Raw genomic sequence first — 20233 nt, forward strand, 5'->3', positions numbered from 1 at the left:
CACTGCTTCTTTCTGTACCAGGGCAATTAAAGCTGAAAGGTTGCATGGTCAAAACCAAAAGAGAGCAAGATGAAGATGATTATAATTTGTACACGATTTGTAGCAGAAAACTCATGGCATACAAGCAGTGCTTTTCTTCAGGGGGCACGCAGGGGTACACATACTCCTAAACATTTTGTGAATCTTTGTACTTTTGTCCATTTACTGTATTTATTTCCCCCGATTTGAACTATAAAATGGTGATTTTCTTGAGTCAAAATGAGAGTACCCCTAAACATTTTTTTTGGGGGGGGGGGGAAGCACTGCATACCAGGCCTTCCTCTGTTTCCTACTGAGTGCTAACCATAGCTTGCTATGGCGTTAACAGGGGTGGGGGGCTTTATTTCACCCTGGTCAAATACATTTTGGCACCCCCTATGTGCATTTGCGCACGCGCACACACACACACAAAAAGCTGAGAGCCTCAATCGTGCCCTTCTGGAAGATTCCCCTGAGGCAACAAAAACCTGTCTAGCCCACCCCATGGGTGCAGCCAGGATTTTTTTGGGGGGCAGCCTTCATGTTGGGGGGCAGAACCTCAGTTAAGTATTTTTACTTGAGGGGGGGCAGCTGCCCCTTGGCTACGCCCATGGCCCCTCCCCGGAGTTACCCTTCTGCATTAACAGCAACTATGGTTAGCACGTGGGCCAAAAACGGTAGCCCATGCTATCTGAATTAAACCACAGTTTGCAGGTTCCGGATATCCTAGTAAACCAGGGTCAACATTTAAAAGGAATCGAAGAGGGAGTCCACGGAAGTAATGCGTAGGGTTGCAGCCCGAAGTTCGGCGAGGCTTACTCCCATGTAAACGCGCGTGGGATTCCCCCCCCGAATCCTGCCCAGCCTTTGGCAGGCGTTTGAAACTTCGCCTGCCTCCCGGCCAGCCACTTACAGCCGAGGGGCGGGACTGGGTTCCATGGCAACGCCCTGCACCAATGCCCGGCCGAGGGCCCAAGAATGAGAAGGAAAGGCGGCTGGCGAGTGGGCGGGACTAATCCCCGTAGCGATCTCCACTCCCCCCCCACACACACACCAGCGCGAATGATCTCAGCGGAGAGCGTCTCCCCCGCTTCCCTCACGACCCAATGGGAAGGCCGAAGCCTGCGACGGGCGGTGCCGAAGGCCTCCCACGTGCCTCCTCCGCGCCAATAGCAAGGCGGGAGAGGGAAGAAGGGGGCGTAGGCGACCGTTTCTTTGTGGGGTTTGACAATAAGATGGCGCAGGGGGGAAGGGGGAGGAGCTCCCGGGACCGTTGGCCCCGCCCCTTTCCTCTCAGGCGCGGAGCTCGTCGAGGCGGGAGCGGGAGCTCGTCAGGGGCAGGCGGCGCGGGCCGGCGGGTAAGAAGAGCCGGGCGGCGGGCTGGGCCGCGGAGGGGGCCTCTGGCCCCGGGTCGGTGATTCACAGGAGGTGGGGGGAGGAAGCGGCGGGACCGGGCCGGCCGAGGAGGAAGAGCCCGCCGAGGGTCACGGAGCCGCGGCTCCAAAATGGCGGCCGAGGAGGAGGAGTAGGACAGGATGAATCATCCCGCCCGCTTCCCCTGGCGCCCCGCAGCAGCAGCAGCAGCCCCGTCGGGTCTTGCCCCACATGCGCTACTGCCCCGTCCGGCTTCTCTCCTGGCGAAGAAGCAGCAGCTTTTGCTATCCTCTCCTTCCACCCGCTTTGGCCCCGCTCCAGCAGCAGCCTCGCTCCCCGGCCGGAACCTGGTTCTACCTACTTCGCCTCCTTTTCTTCGCCCCCCCCCCGCCGCCGCCACATCATCCCCGTCTGAGCATCAGGAGTGGGGTAGTGGGGGGGGGCGGCGGCGGCTGCAGCTCCGGTTCCCCTTCCCCACTCGCGCCCGGAGCCCCTTTGAAACGCGCTCATCCCCCGCTTCCAGGCACATGCACGGGTGTTTCCACACCCACGCGGGTCCCTTTATGTTTCTTACATCTTGCCCACGTTTTCTCTTTTCTGCCCGCCCCCGCTGGAAAACCTCTGCTGCTCCTCTTTTTCTCTCTTCCTTTTTTCTAATGGGGGAGGGGGGAGCAAGAGAAACATCATATACATACACACACACACACACATACATATATATATATATATCTCCCCCCTTTCATCCATAGATCTCAGGGCAGCTCGCAACACAATGTTTCTCTTGCTCTCCCCCTCCCTTACTAGGAAAAAAAATGGCCCGATTGAAACCTGGTGCCTGAAACCTGGTCCCATCAAGCCCCACTTCCCCGCACCCCGCAAGCGTTATAGCGTGTTCCTTTCCTTTGACACGTGCACACGTACATGTGTACCTTTCTCGCAAGCGACCGTGGCATGCCGTCTTCGCCCGCCCATCATTAATAGGTGGGTCGAAGCTTCGGAGGTGTATGGGTACAAACAGGAGTCCTTGGAAAGTTGGGTTCTCCTGTCTCTTAAGACAGCACAGGGGAGGGGCAGGCAGGGTGGGTTCTCTTTTTTGGTAAGAGAAGGGTTAGGAGGTCTTGTATGTGGGATGTGTGTCTGATGATTTAGAATAAAGATGTGTCAGCATTTAACATCACCTACCTGCCTGACTCCTTTATGTACCTTGACTGCTGTCCTTCATCTCCACTTTTGCCCTGCACCCTTTCTTGAATATTGCCTCTCAAAGCAAAGTGTAATATTATCTGTGTTCCTGCCTTTTTATCCTTACCTTTGACTTGAAATTCTTATATCCTCTTGGGCTTTTTCCTCACAGCCATTGCATGCTGTCTTCCCTATTGCCAAATAATTTTTCCCATAATTACGTCATCATATTTATCCATATATAGTTTTCATCTGAGACTTTCCATCTTTTGGAGCAGTTTCTCACTTCCCCATGCATTCTTCAGTTATCCTGTTCTTTTTGTCCTTTCTGTGACACCATATATTTGATTCTCTGGTCTACCTGATATTCTGAACTATCTTGAATATATTGCACTGTACTATCCCTTTTACAGAAACAGTTTACAACACAATTGTAAGAATGCTTATTCTGAAGTCAGTCCAAGGGGATTTGCTTATTAGTAATTGTGTTTAGGGGTACAACTTTAGTTTATTACAATTGTCCAAGGCAGAAGTTTTCAATTATCTAACTTCACAGTATTTCAGTTAATAATTCTGTTCTATTTGCATAGATCTCTTTCAGTTGTTCAACCCACATTTCAGTTGTTTTTATAGCCTTATAACATAAGACATTATTATTTCAATAATGCAGATAAGAGCCTGAAGCTGAATTGTTGGTTGCTTAAAGCGACTGAGGTAAGATTTGATATATGGGACTTCTCAGTTTTTAAGCCTGCTAGAAGGTTCAGACCTAAGGCGACTGAGGTAAGATTTGATATGTGGGACTTCTCAGTTTTTAAGCCTGCTAGAAGGCACAGACTTTGATTAGCCAAAAGAACCCAGTTTATAGGGAGATACCTACCGGATCACATCAGTCCATCTTAGTACTGTGGGCAGTTGGATGCTTCCATTAATCCCACAAGCACAGAACAAAGGCAAAAATACACTGTTTCCATTCCAAGTTAGTGGTATTCAGTGGCATGCTGGCTACTTTTGGATACATTGCCAAAACATGGTTTTTAACATCAAAAGCACAAACCTAGCTGCACCTCTCCTCTGGGGCACCATTGAGGAGAGAATTGGGTTGTTCTGCTTCTATTCTATATTAACCACAGTAGTGTATAGTCTGAACCCTGACAATGGTTAACTTTAACTATGTTTAATTAAAACAAGTTAGCTGAATAAGCTGTGGCCTGAAGTCGGCACGTTTCCGCTAACCATAGTTAAGATTGGCCGCAGTTTGTCAGAGTTCAAATAAAATAGCAAGATGTGGTTAATCCAAAATTAAATGTAAAGTTTCTAAATTCCAAATCAGAATGAGGAGGTATATGCGAGCCTGGGGGAGGCTAGGTTTGTTCTCTTATCTGTAAACTATTGATTAATATTGTGTCCTAACCTAACCAACTATTGATAAGTATTCACCATGAGTTTGTCTAAGCCCCTTCTATAGCCATCCTAAACCAATGAGCATCACCCATGTTTTGTGGCAGGGACTTTAATAAAACCATGTTGCATGAAGTACTTTTTGTCTCTCCTTACATCTACTGCACATCAACTTTTATTAAGTAAAACCTTGGTTTATTAAGGGAAGGATTCTATTTGGTTTCACCACACAGTGCATGATTTCATCTGTTGCTCTTAGTTGTCTTTTTCTAAACCAAAAAGCTCCACACGTTAGCCTTTCCAAACATTGTCCCTGTACTTAATTTTGCAAGGCGCTTCAACAAGCCTCCCTTTTTTGTGTCTTGCTTATCACATTGTATTATAAGTTCACTCAGGGCTAGAAAAAGTTCTAGGCATTCAGTTGCCCTAGCACCCAGAAACTTGATCTTGGCAGCCCTGGGCATGGCTTGTGCTTAACCTCATTTTAAAAACCTTAAAATAAGTTTCCAGCTGGACCAGCCCTTGCCACGTCACTTTGGTAACTGTGTTATCCTCACATCCTACATAATCCAGTAATTTCTTAGCCTCTTGTGTCATCCTCCAATCCTTCTCATCTCATACATTGGACAGAGTTTTCATTACCATCCTGTACACAGAAACATTGTTTCCTGATTTTTATCTCTATCTCACACCAGCATCACACCCTGTCCATCCAACTTACTGCAGTCCGTAAAGTGCCACCTATTTTTCCTTACTGCAGTAACTTGAAAGAAACTAGTCTCTAGCTTTTACAGGTATATGGTGATTAAGTCCTAGAGACCTTAGCTGTCCAGGCCCCCACAGCCCATCTTGCATTTTATCAAATATCATTCAGCAGATCACAGATAAGTCCTCTCAAATATCTTTCACAGTTACATTTAAATATGGTGACATCACCTGAGCCATTTTAAATTAAAACCTCTCCTATAGTTAGCTCTTGAATGAAGCACTTGGTATCCTATGCAGGGCACATTTGGAATGTTAATGCAATCTCAAAGTACAGTAGTGTGGATTTTTCTACTTTGGTAATCGTGTTGTCTGCTCGTATTATGTGGGTGACTTGGATTCAATCCACAGCAGCTATATATTTTTTGCAGGAAAGGGGAAATTGTAGAATAGCATCAATAAATATTAATAAGGTAGAGAAATGCAGATGAGTAAAGGGACAGGTATCTTGGCATGTAAAGAAGCAAATAATAAGCTTTGAAGCACAATAAAATCTGATAAGTAACTGGTTCATACCCCATGTTTCAGAGATCCATGAACTATACATGAGCAGTAGCTAAAGGGATTAGCTGGCTACATCTAGCTGGTAGATTTTCATTCCCCATTAAGGGAGAAAGTACGGTAATTAGCAATTGTCGAACATCCAACATAGGCCTAGGACTTGCAGATCAGAAGGTCTGCGGTTCAAATCTCTGACAGAGTGAGCTCCCATTGTTCGGTCCCAGCTCCTGCCAACCTAGCAGTTCGAAAGCACGCCAAAAAAGTGCAAGTAGATAAATAGGTACTGCTCCGGCGGGAAGGTCAATGGCGTTTCTGTGCGCTGCTCTGGTTTCGCCAGAAGCGGCTTATTCATGCTGGCCACATGACCCGGAAAAACTGTCTGCGGACAAACATTGGCTCCCTCGGCCAGTAAAGTGAGATAAGCGCCGCAACCCCAGAGTCATTCATGACTGGACTTAACTGTCAGGGGTCCTTTACCTTTTTACAACATATTTCCAGTCTCAGCAATATTGGTGGGTGGGCAGGGGGTCACCCAGTGAAATTGATGACAGTAGATTCAGGACTGAAAGTACTGTATTAAAGGCTGTATTTTTAACATGTAATCTATTAATGCTTCACATTCATATGTTCTAACAAGAACATTAAAAAATTGAAAATTAGCAGTAGAAGTGAATTCCTTTACCCTGGGATACCACAGCTGGAGTTGAGGGTATTGGACAATAAGTACAGTGGTGCCTCGCAAGACGAAATTAATTCGTTCCGCAAGTTTTTTCTTCTTGCGAGTTTTTCGTCTTGCGAAGCACGGTTTCCCATAGGAATGCATTGAAAATCAATCAATGCATTCCTATGGAGACCGTCCGGGGACAGAGGGGAAGCGCCGCACGCCTTCCCCTCTGTCCCCAGACCTGTTTAAAGCAAGGGGCGTTGGGAAGAAGATTGCTTCTCCCCGTTGCCTGTCCCCGGACCTGTTTTAAAGCAAGGGAAGGGGCAGCGGGGAGAATCGCTTCTCCCCGTTGCCGCCCCTTGGTTCAAAAGTGGTCCGGGGACAGAGGGGAAGGCGCGCGCCTTCCCCTCTGTCCCCGGAGATTGCGGGGCTGGCAACGGGGAGAAGCGATCTTCTCCCCGCCGCCCCTTGCTTCAAAAGAGGTCCGGGGACAGCGGGGAAGACACGCTGCGCTTCCCCGCTATCCCCGGAGCTTGCGGGGCAAGCTTCGTTTTGCGAAGCAAGCCCATAGGGAAATGCGTCTTGCGAAGCGGCTAAGAAAACGAAAAACGCCTTCATCTAGCGAGTTTTTCGTCTTCCGAGGTGTTCGTCTTGCGGGGCACCACTGTACCAGCCTTGTTGACAATGATACTAGCTGCTAGCTCCTACTGTTGCTATGTGAGACAAACATGAGTGAATTGACAGTTTCTAATTATAAGGTCACCTACCATTGAAGTCCGTGTCTGTATTCAAATCAAGTATTTTGAAATCACATCCCTAATTAATAACAATAGGTGCCCTTAGACAAGCGTGGGCCGCCACCAATGCTTTATCCTTCACCACCACCCATCTACAATGTGGGAATAATACTGATCTATCCTGCTGGGTGTTTGCAAAGATTGCAACACTGCAATATATGTGGAACGCTTGGAAGCGCTACATAAATGTTTCAAGTTTCATCAGCCATAGCTGCAGGGGCTGATTTGGGAGGTTTACTGCATACTTTCTGCAAACCTAGCTTTCACTTCACATTATTTTGTCAAATGGGAGAGGGAATGCATATGGGAAGAGAGGAAATAAGTTTGCTTTGAAAATGTTTCTATCATATTTTCTGTGAATTTTCTTTCTAACTGACTGAATGCATATTTATTTTTTCACCTGCTGCTCTCAGGTAGGTGGTGCTAGAACACTTGCTGTATGGAATCTTGCTCTGTAATATGGGGGAAGAGGAAGGACTGCATCAGACACAATTATTGGTAAGTAACTTGTGGACTAAAATTTGTCTGGTAAGCAATACTGGACTTAGTAAGTGCTCTCAAGTTACAAGGTGCAGGGTCTCAAGGAAATGGGAATTTAATGGGTTAAATAGTTACTTGTGATAATCTGTGCCACCATATGTGTCTTGACTTTAGTAGTCTTATATTTGAAGTAGCCCTGAATTCAGGGTGGTCATAATGCACTCAGTTCTGACTTGCCCTGGTTTTTCTCTTCTATATAATCTGCATGGAAGGAAATCTTACAAAATCAGAATAGTCACTGGATCCATGTGGCAGAAATCTGTCCATATCTTCCTCATTGCAACCAACAGATTTGTGGGATGAGTTGATTTTGAGAAAAGGGTAGTGATTATCTTTGGCTCTGTGATCTCTCATCTTGCTTGAATCTCAGGCGTGCCAGTTCCCATTTCCCCTATGGTTTTGCAGTTGCCCTTGAACTAGGCAAACTGATTTGTCCAAATTATTTTGCCTTTTTCAGATATACCCTCAAACCCTGGTTTGATTAATTAATGAAGTCTGATTGAATTGAGCATGTGGGCCTGAGAATTGGGAATGAACAGGCTCTGTGCCACCAACTTTGTATTTTGGTGCACTCATCTGGAACACACTTAACTAGCCTTGCTTTGGATATATTCCCTCACCTACTCAGCTATTGTGAGAATGGTTTTGTTGTGGCACCGTGATGAGCATTCCCTTCCATGGTGGATTTCTGCCAGAACAACCACCATAAGACACAACTTCAAGTCACCAGAGACAAGACCAAGAGGGACCCTGCTTTATTTGCAGAAGCATATTGATATTTAGAGTTGGCAGGAGGAGTTTGAAAGAGAAGAAGAGAAAATCATTGTTTATTAGAATCATAGAATGTAGAGTTGGAAGGGACCACAAGGGTCATCTAGTCCAATGTCCTGCAATGCAGGATTATTTTGCCCAATGTGAGTCTTGAACCCACAAGCCTGCGATTAAGAGTCTCATGCTCTACCGACCGAGATGTTTGTAGTTCCTAAGTGGGTCAGAGAGCTGCTTGTTCTCTTGCAGTCTTGCTTCTTGTTAAACTACCAGGAAGACGAAATCATTCGCACAAGTATTTGTTTCCTACGGAAGGGGCTACGGCTCAGTATTGCTTTGCATGCAGAAACTCCCAGCATCTCCAGCTGTGGTAGAGAGAGATTTGTGTCTGAAAACCTAGAGACTCACTACCAATCAGTGTACAGAATGCTGAGCTATACCAATGGTCTGTCCATTTCATATGTTTAAAACCTTGCTTGTGTTGAACCTCAAGGAAATGGTGCTAAATGTGATTGAGACTGTGATTCCTAGCAAATTTGCCTGACACGTTTAAGAACCTCCTTTTTCCGCATTGCAAACAGCAACAGGAGCTTTTTGACACCTCAGTCACGTAATCCAAGATTATCTGGATGAGGGTTAATAAGATGAAGCTTAGTCCAGGCTATGGAGATTTTGATGATAAGCAGCACAGAAATCAAGAAATAGGTAGGCTGCCACTTCTAGGAAGAGTCATGCTCCCTCTGAAAAAGCAGATTGGAAACTTGAGGGTGCTTATAGACTTGGTTCTGCATCTTGTTGCTGAAATGGCACCACCAGTTTTGGTTGGTCTGCTAACTGCAGACTTCCTTTAAAAATAATTGTCTGACAGCTAGACTATAGCCATTGACCTATGCCTGGCTTGGAGTCCAGGATCCCTTAGGGAGCACTTGAATCTCTCCCCCCCCCCCATGGATATGACAAACTGGATTTAGCTCTGCTCCTTATGGCCATCTTCCTTTCTCAACAGTAGTATCTGTGCTCTGTAGCACTTTCCATAGGCAGACTCACAGGGCTCCTATGGTCTTTAGGAAATCTTTTGAAAACCCCTCTCATTCTGAATTGTAAATATTGTGATGCTGTATGTTGATTCTTTCCATACCAAGAAAAAGGAACATAGAATCAGCTTGTATTAGCTACCCTCTCATGCAGAGATGCTATTCTCTGGTGCCAGGATGTCTGAACGTACCTTGTAGCTAAATAATTCAGAACATTTATTTACTGGTCCCAGGTTAATTGTCCTGGAATGGAGTGGCTGTGCACAAGCTATCTCATTAAGACAGTACCTATTCTGTATTGATTGAATGTTAGGTGTGTGCAAATCACATTTGAAAATGATTTTAACTCAAGTTTTATTTAATAAGAGGAACCTGCAGATTATTCACTTGTCAAAAGCTGGTTTCACCTGGGGTGCCTTTAATATTACTATGATTGTGGCAAATACCGAGTTTAATTTCCAGGGTACAGACTAAAGGAATGCCTTATTAATCTCAGTTTTGTAATAAAGCTGTTTGATTTTAAATATAAAACCTTAGAAGACAAGCTCTGGATTTGTTATCTAATAGCATCTTGCTCTGTTTTCAACAGGACACAATGTTTGTACGTGGACTGAAGAGGAAATGTCTTGATGGAGAGGAAGATATTGAAGGAACTTTAGCTGGTTTTAAAGCCATTCCTTCATATAACCTGCAGCGCCAGTCACTACTAGACATGTCTTTGGTTAAACTTCAGCTCTGCCACATGCTTGTTGAACCTAATCTGTATCGTTCAGTACTTATAGCCAATACAGTACGGCAGATTCAAGAGGAAATGACCCAAGACGGAACTTGGCAGATGATAAATGCACAGAGTACAGGACCAACCTCTCTTGATCGGCTGGTTTCAACAGATATTCTCTGTCGGTCTTCGAAGGAGCAAGCTGAAGAAAAGCTTGTTCAAGGTTATAGTGGCTTCTCAAAAGACTTTGAAGACGCTCAGTCAGAAGAGAGTTCAGAAATCTTAAGACCTGCTCCACTACAAGCTCCCAGAAACCTGCAGAGTAATGTGTGGGACATGGAGAGCCCTCCAGAAAATAGAGGAAACTTCCACAAGTCATTGGATCAAATATTTGAAACCTTAGAAACAAAAACTCCTGACTCAGTTGAAGATCTCTTTTCAGAAGTCGACAGTTCCTATTACAATCTAGACACAGTATTAACGGGAATGATGGGCAGTACAAAAATGGGACACTGTGATGTACTTGAAACTTTTCCTCAAGCAGCCACAAATTCTAACTCTAACTGTAAATCTGACCTTAATGAGCTTGATCATTTTGTGGAGATTCTTGTTGAATCTTGAGACAAAGAGTGAAGGAGACATCCTTTAAAGAAACCAGATCCCAAGTAGTGAAACTTCCAAATAGTTTATCTTCTCAAAGCTGCACATGATCTTCCAAAAAAAAAAAAAGCAAAAAGCAAAGCACTTCATTTTGCAAAGTTGTGTTAATGTATAAAGTTAACCTGCAATTTGTAGTGTTTGAACTTTACATATTTTCAGCAGCCACAATTCAGGGAGGTATTCTAGGCACATCAACCAGTTGCCAGCCTACTGATTTTGAAACCTTGTGACACCCCTATGCCATGCCACAAACTGCATTAGGAGCTTCCTGCGGTTTCAGTCGTGGCTTCTCATGTCAAAAGACTCCTGGGTGCACAAGGTTAGTCATGCCATTTCTCTGTCCTGAACCCATACATTCCCCAGGCTGCCTCTTGGGGCCCAACACTTCCAACACCAGATCCTTCTAGTATTTAGAAGGAGCTTAAAATGGTGTAGCAAGATTCCTCCTCCCTCGAGCATCTCATCCTCCCCTGTAAGGTGCAAGTGCAAGATAGATTCCAGCCCTCAGCATGCAAAAGGTGGGCTGTAAGGCCTTTGCTTAAGTTGAAGCCCATATTTTATCTAGGCTGGGAACCTTCCACCAACCCTTTGCATTTGCTTTTGCTGGTTTAATCATATGACTTTAGTGGGACTACTTTTGAAGTAATTGGCCTGAGGACCAAAGGTTTGGTTTACCCTTCCCACTCCTTTATCCCAAGTAAATACTTCACAGACTTCTCTACATTTATTTGCCGTATAAGCTCTTGGAAGAGCCAAAAAAGCAGCAGTGCCCATTATCCTAGCTAGCTTTCTCTGTCATTCTTTCTTTTCTGTTTTTAAATAGTTAATAGTTTTGAAAAAAATGTTTATCAGTATTCAGAACCTTTCAGCTATTTTCTGAAGATATATTTTTGCTATAAATCTTCTGCCAACTGCTTATTTAAAACCTGAAATATTTGCAGTTGTATTTTTTTAAATCACTTTGAAAAAGGGATTTTTTCCCCCCATACCGTGGGCCTCTCTCCACAGCTCAGCAGAAGTTTGTAAATATCTGACTTCTTAAGGTAGGAGCAGTTGACAGCATTCAGTCTTGGGAATACTATTAAAAGCAGCTTTCTCCAATCTGTTGCTCCCCAGACATTTTTTACTTGCAGGAGTTTTAGATTTTAACTGCCATTAGCCCCAGTCAGCACAGCCATGTTGGCTGGGGCTAATGGAAGTTGAAGTCCTAAATATCTGGAGGGCATCAAGTTGAAGAAGGTTGGAGTAAAGAGTTAAGTTAGTTTTGACATGTGAACATCAGAGGAGGAGCATTCATCAGGCTGCAGGAGCTCTTGATGCCTAAGTTCAAGCCATGTTCAAGCATAAATTATGTGGGTTTTATTTATAAGTATTTATATGTTTGTGTCATCAAGTGAATTATTTGGCAGAAGTTTACCATCCTACTTCTCTGTGTTTGGGGGGGAAACACCCCCTTCACCTTGCACTAATTACTACAAGACTGTTACAGAGGCCTTTCTAGAGTGTTCTCCGAACTTAACTTGCTCCACTCATGCCAAGTGTGAATATGCGTTCAGCTGAGTCGTGATTAACAGATGTTACCATAGCAGGTTAACATTGAAGAAAAAGATGAAATTGTTTGAGTGCGTATGAATTGTCTTAACTCCTAGAAGCGGTTTCCAGTGAGAGGGTGTGTTATATGTGATAACCTTTGCAATACAATTGCCCAACGTTTGCCTTGGTAAACTGGTAATACAGGAAACAATACTGCGTTGTGGGAAAATAGAAAGCGCTGTGAGTACTTTGATTATTTTGAAAAAAAGTTTCATTTAACAGTTAAAGGAGTATATCTGCCACCTGACAAAGCAATTTTAGCTACCTTGCATCTGTTTGCATAGATCAATGGAAATGTTGCTTTTTAAAACTCATTTTGATTTCTGCAGCTGTGACACTGTATGCAAAAGACACATGTCAAAATGTTGGACGCCTTATCTCCCAGCAAAGAGTTGTAGTATCTTTGCAATGGGAATTACCATAGCCCTCAAAGCCAATATGGCTGCGCACCATGCACAACCCGAACAACTCTTTCAAAGCATAAAGATCCTTGTCATTGTGTATGTATAGCTAAATGTCTTTGTCTTAGTTTAGGTTGCAATTTGAAACCACTTTGCGTAAGTAGCCCCTCCTGAGGTTAATGGGGCTGCTTTCAAGGAAGTGGTTTCATGATTGCAGCCTTAATAATTTAAGTGCTTTTGAAGCACCTGATTTGAAAACAGCAGTGTATGTTTTCCAGACCTGGCAGGTAGATGCCTATTTCTGTAACTCAGTTTTTGTGCCAGATCATGCAGTTTGTAAGGGGAAACTTTCTAATGCATTTGAAAGTGATTAATGTCTTTTTATATTAAAGTTGAATATGAAGTGACTACTTTGCTTAGTAGGTTCTTTTCAATCTGGGTAAATTCTGTGCCTGTTGGTAACTTGTACTTAAAGAACTGGACTCATGAAATTGCTTCATCAGTTCTAGCTGAAGGGTCATCTTAAAACTGGAAAATCCATCACCATTTATTACAAGTAATCAACCCCCTGCAATGCAGGCATAAGCAGATGTCCCATAGGGGTGCAGCTGATGAATCCCAAACAGATTAAATTGGTTGGTCCATAATAGTATATTTGAAAATGCCAATTTCCAGCATTGCCAGGTGCCTTCCATTCCCCCTCAGCCCTACCTTTACTTTAGCCACTGCCTCTTCTCTTGACACTTGGTCAATATTTCCTTTGACTTCTTGATTATACCTCAGGGATGAGGAATCTACAGGTGTCGGATCAGGGATGATGGGAGCTGTGAGCTTCCAGATGTGTTGACCTGCAAGTTGTTCATCTATGTTTTCGCTCTCACTTGAATTTTGGCATGTGCCTGGGAGCCCAACACTTTTATGTGTGGATGCTTGTTTAAGATGACAGCTACCAGAGGAGTTGGCCATATTTAGTCAGTTGGAATAAAAAACACAGCTCTTGCAGCTGATCAGACTCCCAATCAATGAAAGCGTATGCCATAATAACTTAAAACAGGCATAGGCAAACTCCAGCTCTCCAGATGTTTGGGACTACAATTCCCACTCTGACCACTGGTCCTGTTAGCTAGGGATGATGGGAATTGTAGTCCCAAACATCTGGAGGGCCGGAGTTTGCCTTTGCCTGTCTTAAAAGCTAAGGTGAGACCCCCAACATTTACTTGGTGTGTGTACACTTAAAAGTGCATTAAATAGAAGAACTATATAATTTTTGGGAAAGATGGCTAAAGCAACTATGAAAGCAGTAGACTTATGTCATCTGAAAACCAGCCACTCCAGCATATCAGAGGGGCTCAATAGTTGTCCTGGGACAGCAGGAAACTGCTTAAGTGGTGCAAAGGAGGTTTTTCTGGTGGTCTGCACTACAAGAGCAGAGCTACTATTCAGGGTCTACCACCAGCCTTGCAAGATACACTGCTACCACTACTGTCCAGCCAGCCTGGGACAGGAGACTCTCAGACCTTAGCAGACACCCCTAAGACTAGAGAAATGGCAGTGGCTCTTTACTCCTTGAGCCTCAGGATCACTAACTTAACAGCAAGCGACCAGGAACTTAGGAACTGCGTTCGGTACAAAGGCTTCACCCAAATAGACACACGCCAATTTTAAATGAAGTGGATTAATAAGAAATAACAAAATAAACGATAGCATAAAATGGGATCAAAATTCTCGTAAAAACTACAGTTAGAAAATCCAATTGTCAATGCAGCTTGGAATTGTAAACCAGAACAAAATAGCAAAGCTAATTTAGTCTAACTCTATACATATTGCCAAGCATTGAGGCTACCAGATATAATCCATGGCAATTCGCTGGTGTATGGGGTGTTACTAGGGTTTAATAAATCTGGTGGGGGACGGCACATTATGCTCCTCCTTGGCTAGTTTGTCCAGCTGTAGTCTCCATCCTGCGCTCAGATTTCACCTGTGGCTCCCAGAAGCTGTCAGTATGCAACAATGGTCACACTCCAGGAAACGGCTTTGACTGGCCAGCTAAACTAGGTGAGGGGAGCGGATGGGTCTTAAACCCTTGGTGAGTTACGGACTTTCCCTGCATGCCAAGACTGCTGATGCAGTAAAAACGAGAGGCATCAGCCCTTCAAGTTACAGGTCTCTGAAGCCACGGCAGGTGCAGTAATACTCCAGTGGTTTGACTTTGCCCCCCCCCCAGAGGCTCACTCCATTGTTTTTCGAGACAGGTGGATGCCAACAATAGTAAAAAATTAATATATTAAAACGGTGGTGAATGCCCTGAACTACAATCAGAAGGCTAGAATCTCCTGGTACTTTTGTTTTCCTGCAGCAGAAACTACTTCCCAATCACCAAGCCTCTTCTCCTGCCCTTAAAACACAGGAGCTTTAACTTGACAAGATCATTCTAATTGCAAAGAAGCAAATCTCTATCCAAATACCACCTTTTACTCAGATGCCTAAGCAAGGGGACAATTGACTCGACACCCTCTTTCCCCCCATTACGAATTGCCACCCAACACACTTGAAGCTGATTTTGGGGAGTCATGAAAAGGCAAGGCATGGATAGCTGCCCTTACTGTTGCCGAACTGTTCCTTCCAAAGAAGGGCAAGAGAAAATTGTGAGATTTTTCTATCCCAAATATCAAAATAACTTGGTTGGCCTTTTGCAGTAGGCACCTTGACTTGCACAGCAGGTGGGAGGCAGAGGGGGAGAAAGCACACTATTTGCTGCTCTGCCACAAGCAGCAAAACGCCTTGGTCACACCCTGGTGGCTTTCACTGCAGGTTTCCAAATGTTTGTTTGCAACCTGGGGTAGGGAGCAGGGAGTGGCTCTGAGGATGATTGGGAGCAGAGAAATGATTGACAGAGAAAGATGAAGCAACTCCTCTGTGCTGCTGTTCTACTCCAAGTCTCTCCCATGATGCTTTTGCAGCAAAGAAGGAAGCCACTGGGCTTTTCATAATATCGTAGAATGATGGAGTTGGAAGGGACCCAAGGGTTATCTAGTCCAAGCCCCTGCAATGAAGGAATCCCAGCTAAAGCATCCATGACAGATGGCCACCCAACCTCTGCTTAAAAACCTCCCAGGAGGGAGAGTCCACCACCTCCCGAGGGAGACCTTTCCATTGTTGAACAGCTCTTACTGTCAGAAAGTTTTTTCCGTATTTCTAGTCGGAATCTCCTTTCTTGTAACTTGAAGTCATTGGTTCGAGTCCTACCCTCCAGAGCAGGAGAAAACAAGTTTGCTCCATCTTCTATGTGACGGCCCTTAAGATATTTGAAGATGGCTCTCATATCTCCTCTCAGTCTCCTCTTTTCCAGGCTAAACATACCCAGCTCCAACTGATTCTCATAAGGCTTGGTTTCCAGACCCCGGATCCTCTTGGTTGCCCTCCTCTACACACATCCCATCTTGTCAACATCCTCCTTAAATTGTAGTGCCCAGAATTGGACACAGTACTCCAGATGTGGTCTGACCAAGACTGAATAGAGCGGTACCATTGCTTCCCTTGACCTCAACACTAGACTTCTGTGGGTGCAGCTTAGAACAGCATTAGCTTTTTTTGCTACTGCAAAACCTGTTGCCCACTAAGACCCCTAGATCCTTTTCACATGTAAGCCAGGTGTTTTGCATCTTATATTTCTGCAGCTGGTTACTCCTGCCTAAGTGCAGAACCTTTCAGTACATTTGTCCCAACTGAAATTCATCTTGTTAGCTGGCACCCAGTTCTCCAATAATTTTGGTCATTTTGAATTCTGATTCTGTCTTCTGCAGCATTAGCTACCCCTCCCAGTTTGGTGTCATCTGCAAATTTGATGAGCATCCCCTCAATTCCTTCATCCAAATTGTTCATGAAGACGTTGAACAACAGCGGGCCCAGGAAAGCCCGCGTCACTTTTCCCCAGGATGATGAGGAACCATTAACAAGTATTCTTTGGGTTCGGTCAGTCAACCAGCTACAAATCCACCTAACAGTTACCAGTACCTCATTATTACAAGAGTTTGCATGTACCATGTAGCTAAGTTTCTCAGCACCCCTGGCCAGAGCCAAGGAATAAGGTTTTGTACTAGACTGCACCATTTAAAAGTGCAACACACACACGGTTATTTATTTAAGTTGTCCCTCTGTACAGAAAATCATTTTTTTGGTATGGAGTGTTCAAAAACACACATGCACATAGACACCTATGCAGCCTTCAATGGGTACAGCAAAGGGAAAGGCGCTTTTGCTTTTTATATGATCTGGACTTTAAAGCTCTGTGGTGCATAGGAGTGTTTAATGCAAAAGGTTAATTATGAGCAGCTCCCTTTGAGTACGTAAAACTGGAACGACTGTTGCTTAGCAGTGATTTACTCTGAGTCACAGCATTGTTTAATTATTGACTTGACTTATTCTCCACCGATTTCAAAAGTGCACATGCATTTTTTAAAAACAGGCATAACCATTTTTGCCAGCCTCTTTTGATTGCGTAAGGGAGGCAAATGCCATTGGGCCACAAACGGCCATGGTAAAATTGCTTAAGTTTGTAGGTTTGTGCAATACTGCCACCCCGCCCCCACTACCCTGCAGGGTTGCGGGGGGGGGAGGGGCAAACCTAGAAGAAGAAACAGAGGACCCCCTTTCATACAAAGGGTCCCAGGTTCAATCCTTGCCATCTCTAGGTAGGGCTCACCTTCTGAAACCCTGGAGCAGGGGTGTAACGTGAGAGGGATGCTGGGGCAATCACCCTGGGCACATATGGGGGGGTGCACAGCTCCCGCCACCCTCCCTGAGCCAGCCCTGCACCACTTAGCAAGACCATGTAGGAAGAGCCACATGAGAGGGACAGAGCAACTATGCATCCTTCAATTATAGCCTCAGATAAGACTGGGACTGAGGGGTGCACGGCTGCCTGCCGCGTTCCCACACTGCCCTCCCAGCACTGCCTTGCAAGGCTCGGATCTGGGCAGGGTGCCGACTGGAGAGCCATGCCACTCAGGACTGGTGTCACTCCAGCAATGATGGGGGCTGGCAGGCAAATCTTTAAAAAATGTAGTATAAACACTGACAAATCCTCCAGAAAAACAGTCTCTCAAAGGACCTGTTGATGGCATTTTACCATTGTACTGTGGAGAGTGTATTAACTTATGGTCTGTGTGTGTGGTTTGGGAGCTGCACGGCCAGGGAAAAAACAATGCTGTCCAGGGTTGTAAAGACTGCAGAGAGAATAATTGGGTGCGCTCTTCCCACATTAGATCAAATCTATGCTGTCAGGTGCCATAAGAAAGCTGCAGAGATAGCACAGGATAGTACGCACCCTGGAAATGATCTCTTTCAGCTTCTGCCTTCTGGAAGAAGGTATAGGGTTATAAAGACCAGGACTAGTCACCTGAGAAAGAGTTTCTACGCAAATGCAATTCTACTTCTAAACACAGCATAAGGAGCCTTATAGTATATTGTATGTTAAAATGGGGTTTCAGAGTTTTTAGCGGTTTTTGAATGTCTTATGTAGATTTTCAGTTTCATTGTTCTGTATTGGACAATGACAATAAAGATATCGTATTTGTATCGTATTCATATAACTGGGAAACAATGGCCTGCGAGCGCTCCAACTGGAGAACGTTGTTGTTGTTGTTGTTTAGTCGTTTAGTCGTGTCCGACTCTTCATGACCCCATGGACCAGAGCACGCCAGGCACTTCTGTCCTCCACTGCCTCCCGCAGTTTGATCAAACTCATGCTAGTAGCTTCAAGAACACCATCCAACCATCTCATTCTCTGTCGTCCCCTTCTCCTTGTGCCCTCCATCTTTCCCAGCATCAGGGTCTTTTCCAGGGAGAACAGTCTTTACCAAAGGTGTCATGAGCTTTGAAGACACTCGAACTCAGATGAAAGGGGAAAACATGCTAAGAAGAAGGCACATTTGGCAAACCCTCACCATGATCAACTCCTGCCCGGAAACCTATGTCCCCACCCATGGCCTCCACAGTTACTTACGGACTCATTGTTAAAACTGTGTTCATGGAAGACAATCTTACTCGACTACAAGTGATTGACGAAAAGGGAAGGTGGGGGTCAGGCAGGTGCAGTTGGCTTCATTTGTCCTTCACCCCTGACATGGGCATGCGCACACACACCCCCCACCTGAGCGGCATGGAGACATGCTCTGCCGCTGCCCTGGAGAACTGCTGCCTATCAGTGTAAACAATATTGGACTGGGTAGACCAGTGCTTTGACTTTGTATAAGGCATCTTCCTGTGTTCTCTCTAGCCAAGGAAGCTTAGCTCCTTGGTACACCCGAGCTTAGGGCAATGACACCAGCTGGGAGATGGCTTGAAAGGAAGCAGAGGAAAACTCTGGGTGAATGCAATTGAACACTGGTGATGGCTCATTATTGAACCTACTCAGCCGCCCATGTGGTTGTGTTGTGGCCAATGCTACCATTAGGTCAACGAGGCAGCCACTATGGTGCAGGCCTCAGAGGGGTGCAATGCTGAACTAAGGGAGGCACAGTTTCATACAGATTAGTTTTTGTCATATCTTATGGATTTCTGACAATATGTTACTTTCATATTTTGAAGAATTTTCTCATTTCCGGAGTAATTCGTACATGAGAGTTGTTTACTAGGTATATATAGCAATAGCTTGAAGACTTCCAAAGTCTATGCTGTCACAAGGAGTATACTTCTCTTCATACAACAACAAAAACTCCTGGATAATTTGCCTAATGTTTCCGTTGCTCTAAAGATCCTTCTCACATTCCGGGGCCAGTGACAAGTGGTGAACGCTCCCCCGGAGCGGTGGTGAATGCTCAACTATGTTGCAAAAGAGACTAGTTGAACATGACCAAGCATCAATGCTTGACCTGAAGGAAAGGGAAAGTTACACAAAGTCAGATTTTGATGTGCCCGGAATTGAAACTTTAAAGAGACTTAAGTTTTAACACCACAGTTATCAAGATTATTTGAAATGGTTTGCACGCTAAGACTTTTTCTTTTGTATTTGAGAAAGATGATCAAAGATTGTCGTATTGCTTATTCTTGTGATGCAAAATAAATTTAATCACTTCCATTTTTTAAAAATATGTTGATTGTCTTTTAACTGATTTCATTGAAAGTTGATTTGGTGTCCCCAAAGAAAAGCAGGATCTACTGTATATTCCTTCTGGTTCTGATTTAATACCACTATGGAGCTGGCGCCAAGAGAGAATTGCAGCGCTGTTCTTCCCAAAAGTAAAAGATTAACAGAAAATGTGCTAATGTGGTTGCTCCTGACGTTTTATCTCTTGGCAGCTGTCCTGGCACGTCAAAGGTTCTAGTAAATGGTAGGACACAGCTTCAGGTGGGGGGGGGGGAATACTGCAGTTGTTCTTTTAATAGAAAGCCTGAGGAAAGAAGCCCTAGAAACACATATATAATACTCACTTACCATACCCTGCATATTGCACACTAACCTATATGAATTCCTTTCTCTCTTCTTTTCCCTACCTACCCAACTAATGCCAGGTCCCAAGGAAAAGCCTTACACCAGAGATGGGGAATCCTTGCTGTGGGCAGGGTTGGAAGACTTGGCCCTCCAGCTGTTTTGGGATTACAACTCCCACCATCCCTAGCTAACAGGACCAGTGGTCAGAGATTATGGGAATTGTAGTCCCAAAACAGCTAGCGGGCCAAGTTTGGCCATAGCCCTTCCTTCAATTTTGTGGATTCAAAAGCTTTGGCTTTCAGATTGGGTGTGATCTCAGGAATCAAAGACACCCTGAAAGGCGGCAGACAAGGCTAATGGGAAGCAAGTCATTAGATTTAGAGTT

The 20233-nt window shown here is 44.7% G+C and overlaps 1 protein-coding gene and 1 long non-coding RNA gene across 4 annotated transcripts in view; one reads left to right on the top strand and one right to left on the bottom strand.

Moving 5' to 3' along the window:
- LOC310685923 overlaps positions 1-20233 on the bottom strand; it is a 160487-nt gene that overhangs the window by 42489 nt on the left and 97765 nt on the right. The gene's annotated exons all lie outside the window — the stretch shown is intronic.
- CDCA4 (cell division cycle associated 4) lies at positions 1231-12823 on the top strand. 3 transcript variants are annotated; one of them, XM_083520197.1, is made up of 4 exons: positions 1285-1376; positions 3245-3288; positions 7116-7200; positions 9634-12823. In XM_083520197.1, exons 3-4 carry the CDS (start codon positions 7162-7164, stop codon positions 10381-10383), a joined length of 789 nt encoding a protein of 262 aa, XP_083376323.1. In that variant the 5' UTR covers positions 1285-1376; positions 3245-3288; positions 7116-7161; the 3' UTR covers positions 10384-12823. The 3 variants fall into 3 exon arrangements, with proteins under 3 accessions (XP_083376322.1, XP_083376323.1, XP_083376324.1); XM_083520196.1 differs by lacking the exon at positions 3245-3288 and having other exon boundaries at positions 1231-1376; XM_083520198.1 differs by lacking the exons at positions 1285-1376; positions 3245-3288 and adding an exon at positions 3333-3357.

Source organism: Podarcis liolepis (genome assembly GCF_965112155.1).
Source record: "Podarcis liolepis genome assembly, chromosome: 1".
NCBI classification, from domain to species: Eukaryota; Metazoa; Chordata; class Lepidosauria; order Squamata; family Lacertidae; genus Podarcis; species Podarcis liolepis.

What these genes read in the sequence shown, in the direction of transcription:
- CDCA4 (XM_083520196.1), top strand. Translation starts at nt 7,162, where the DNA reads ATGGGGGAAGAGGAAGGACTGCATCAGACACAATTATTG. An exon ending in TGCATCAGACACAATTATTG is followed by an intron (nt 7,201 to 9,633) that starts GTAAGTAACTTG and finishes TGTTTTCAACAG; the next exon opens with GACACAATGTTTGTACGTGG.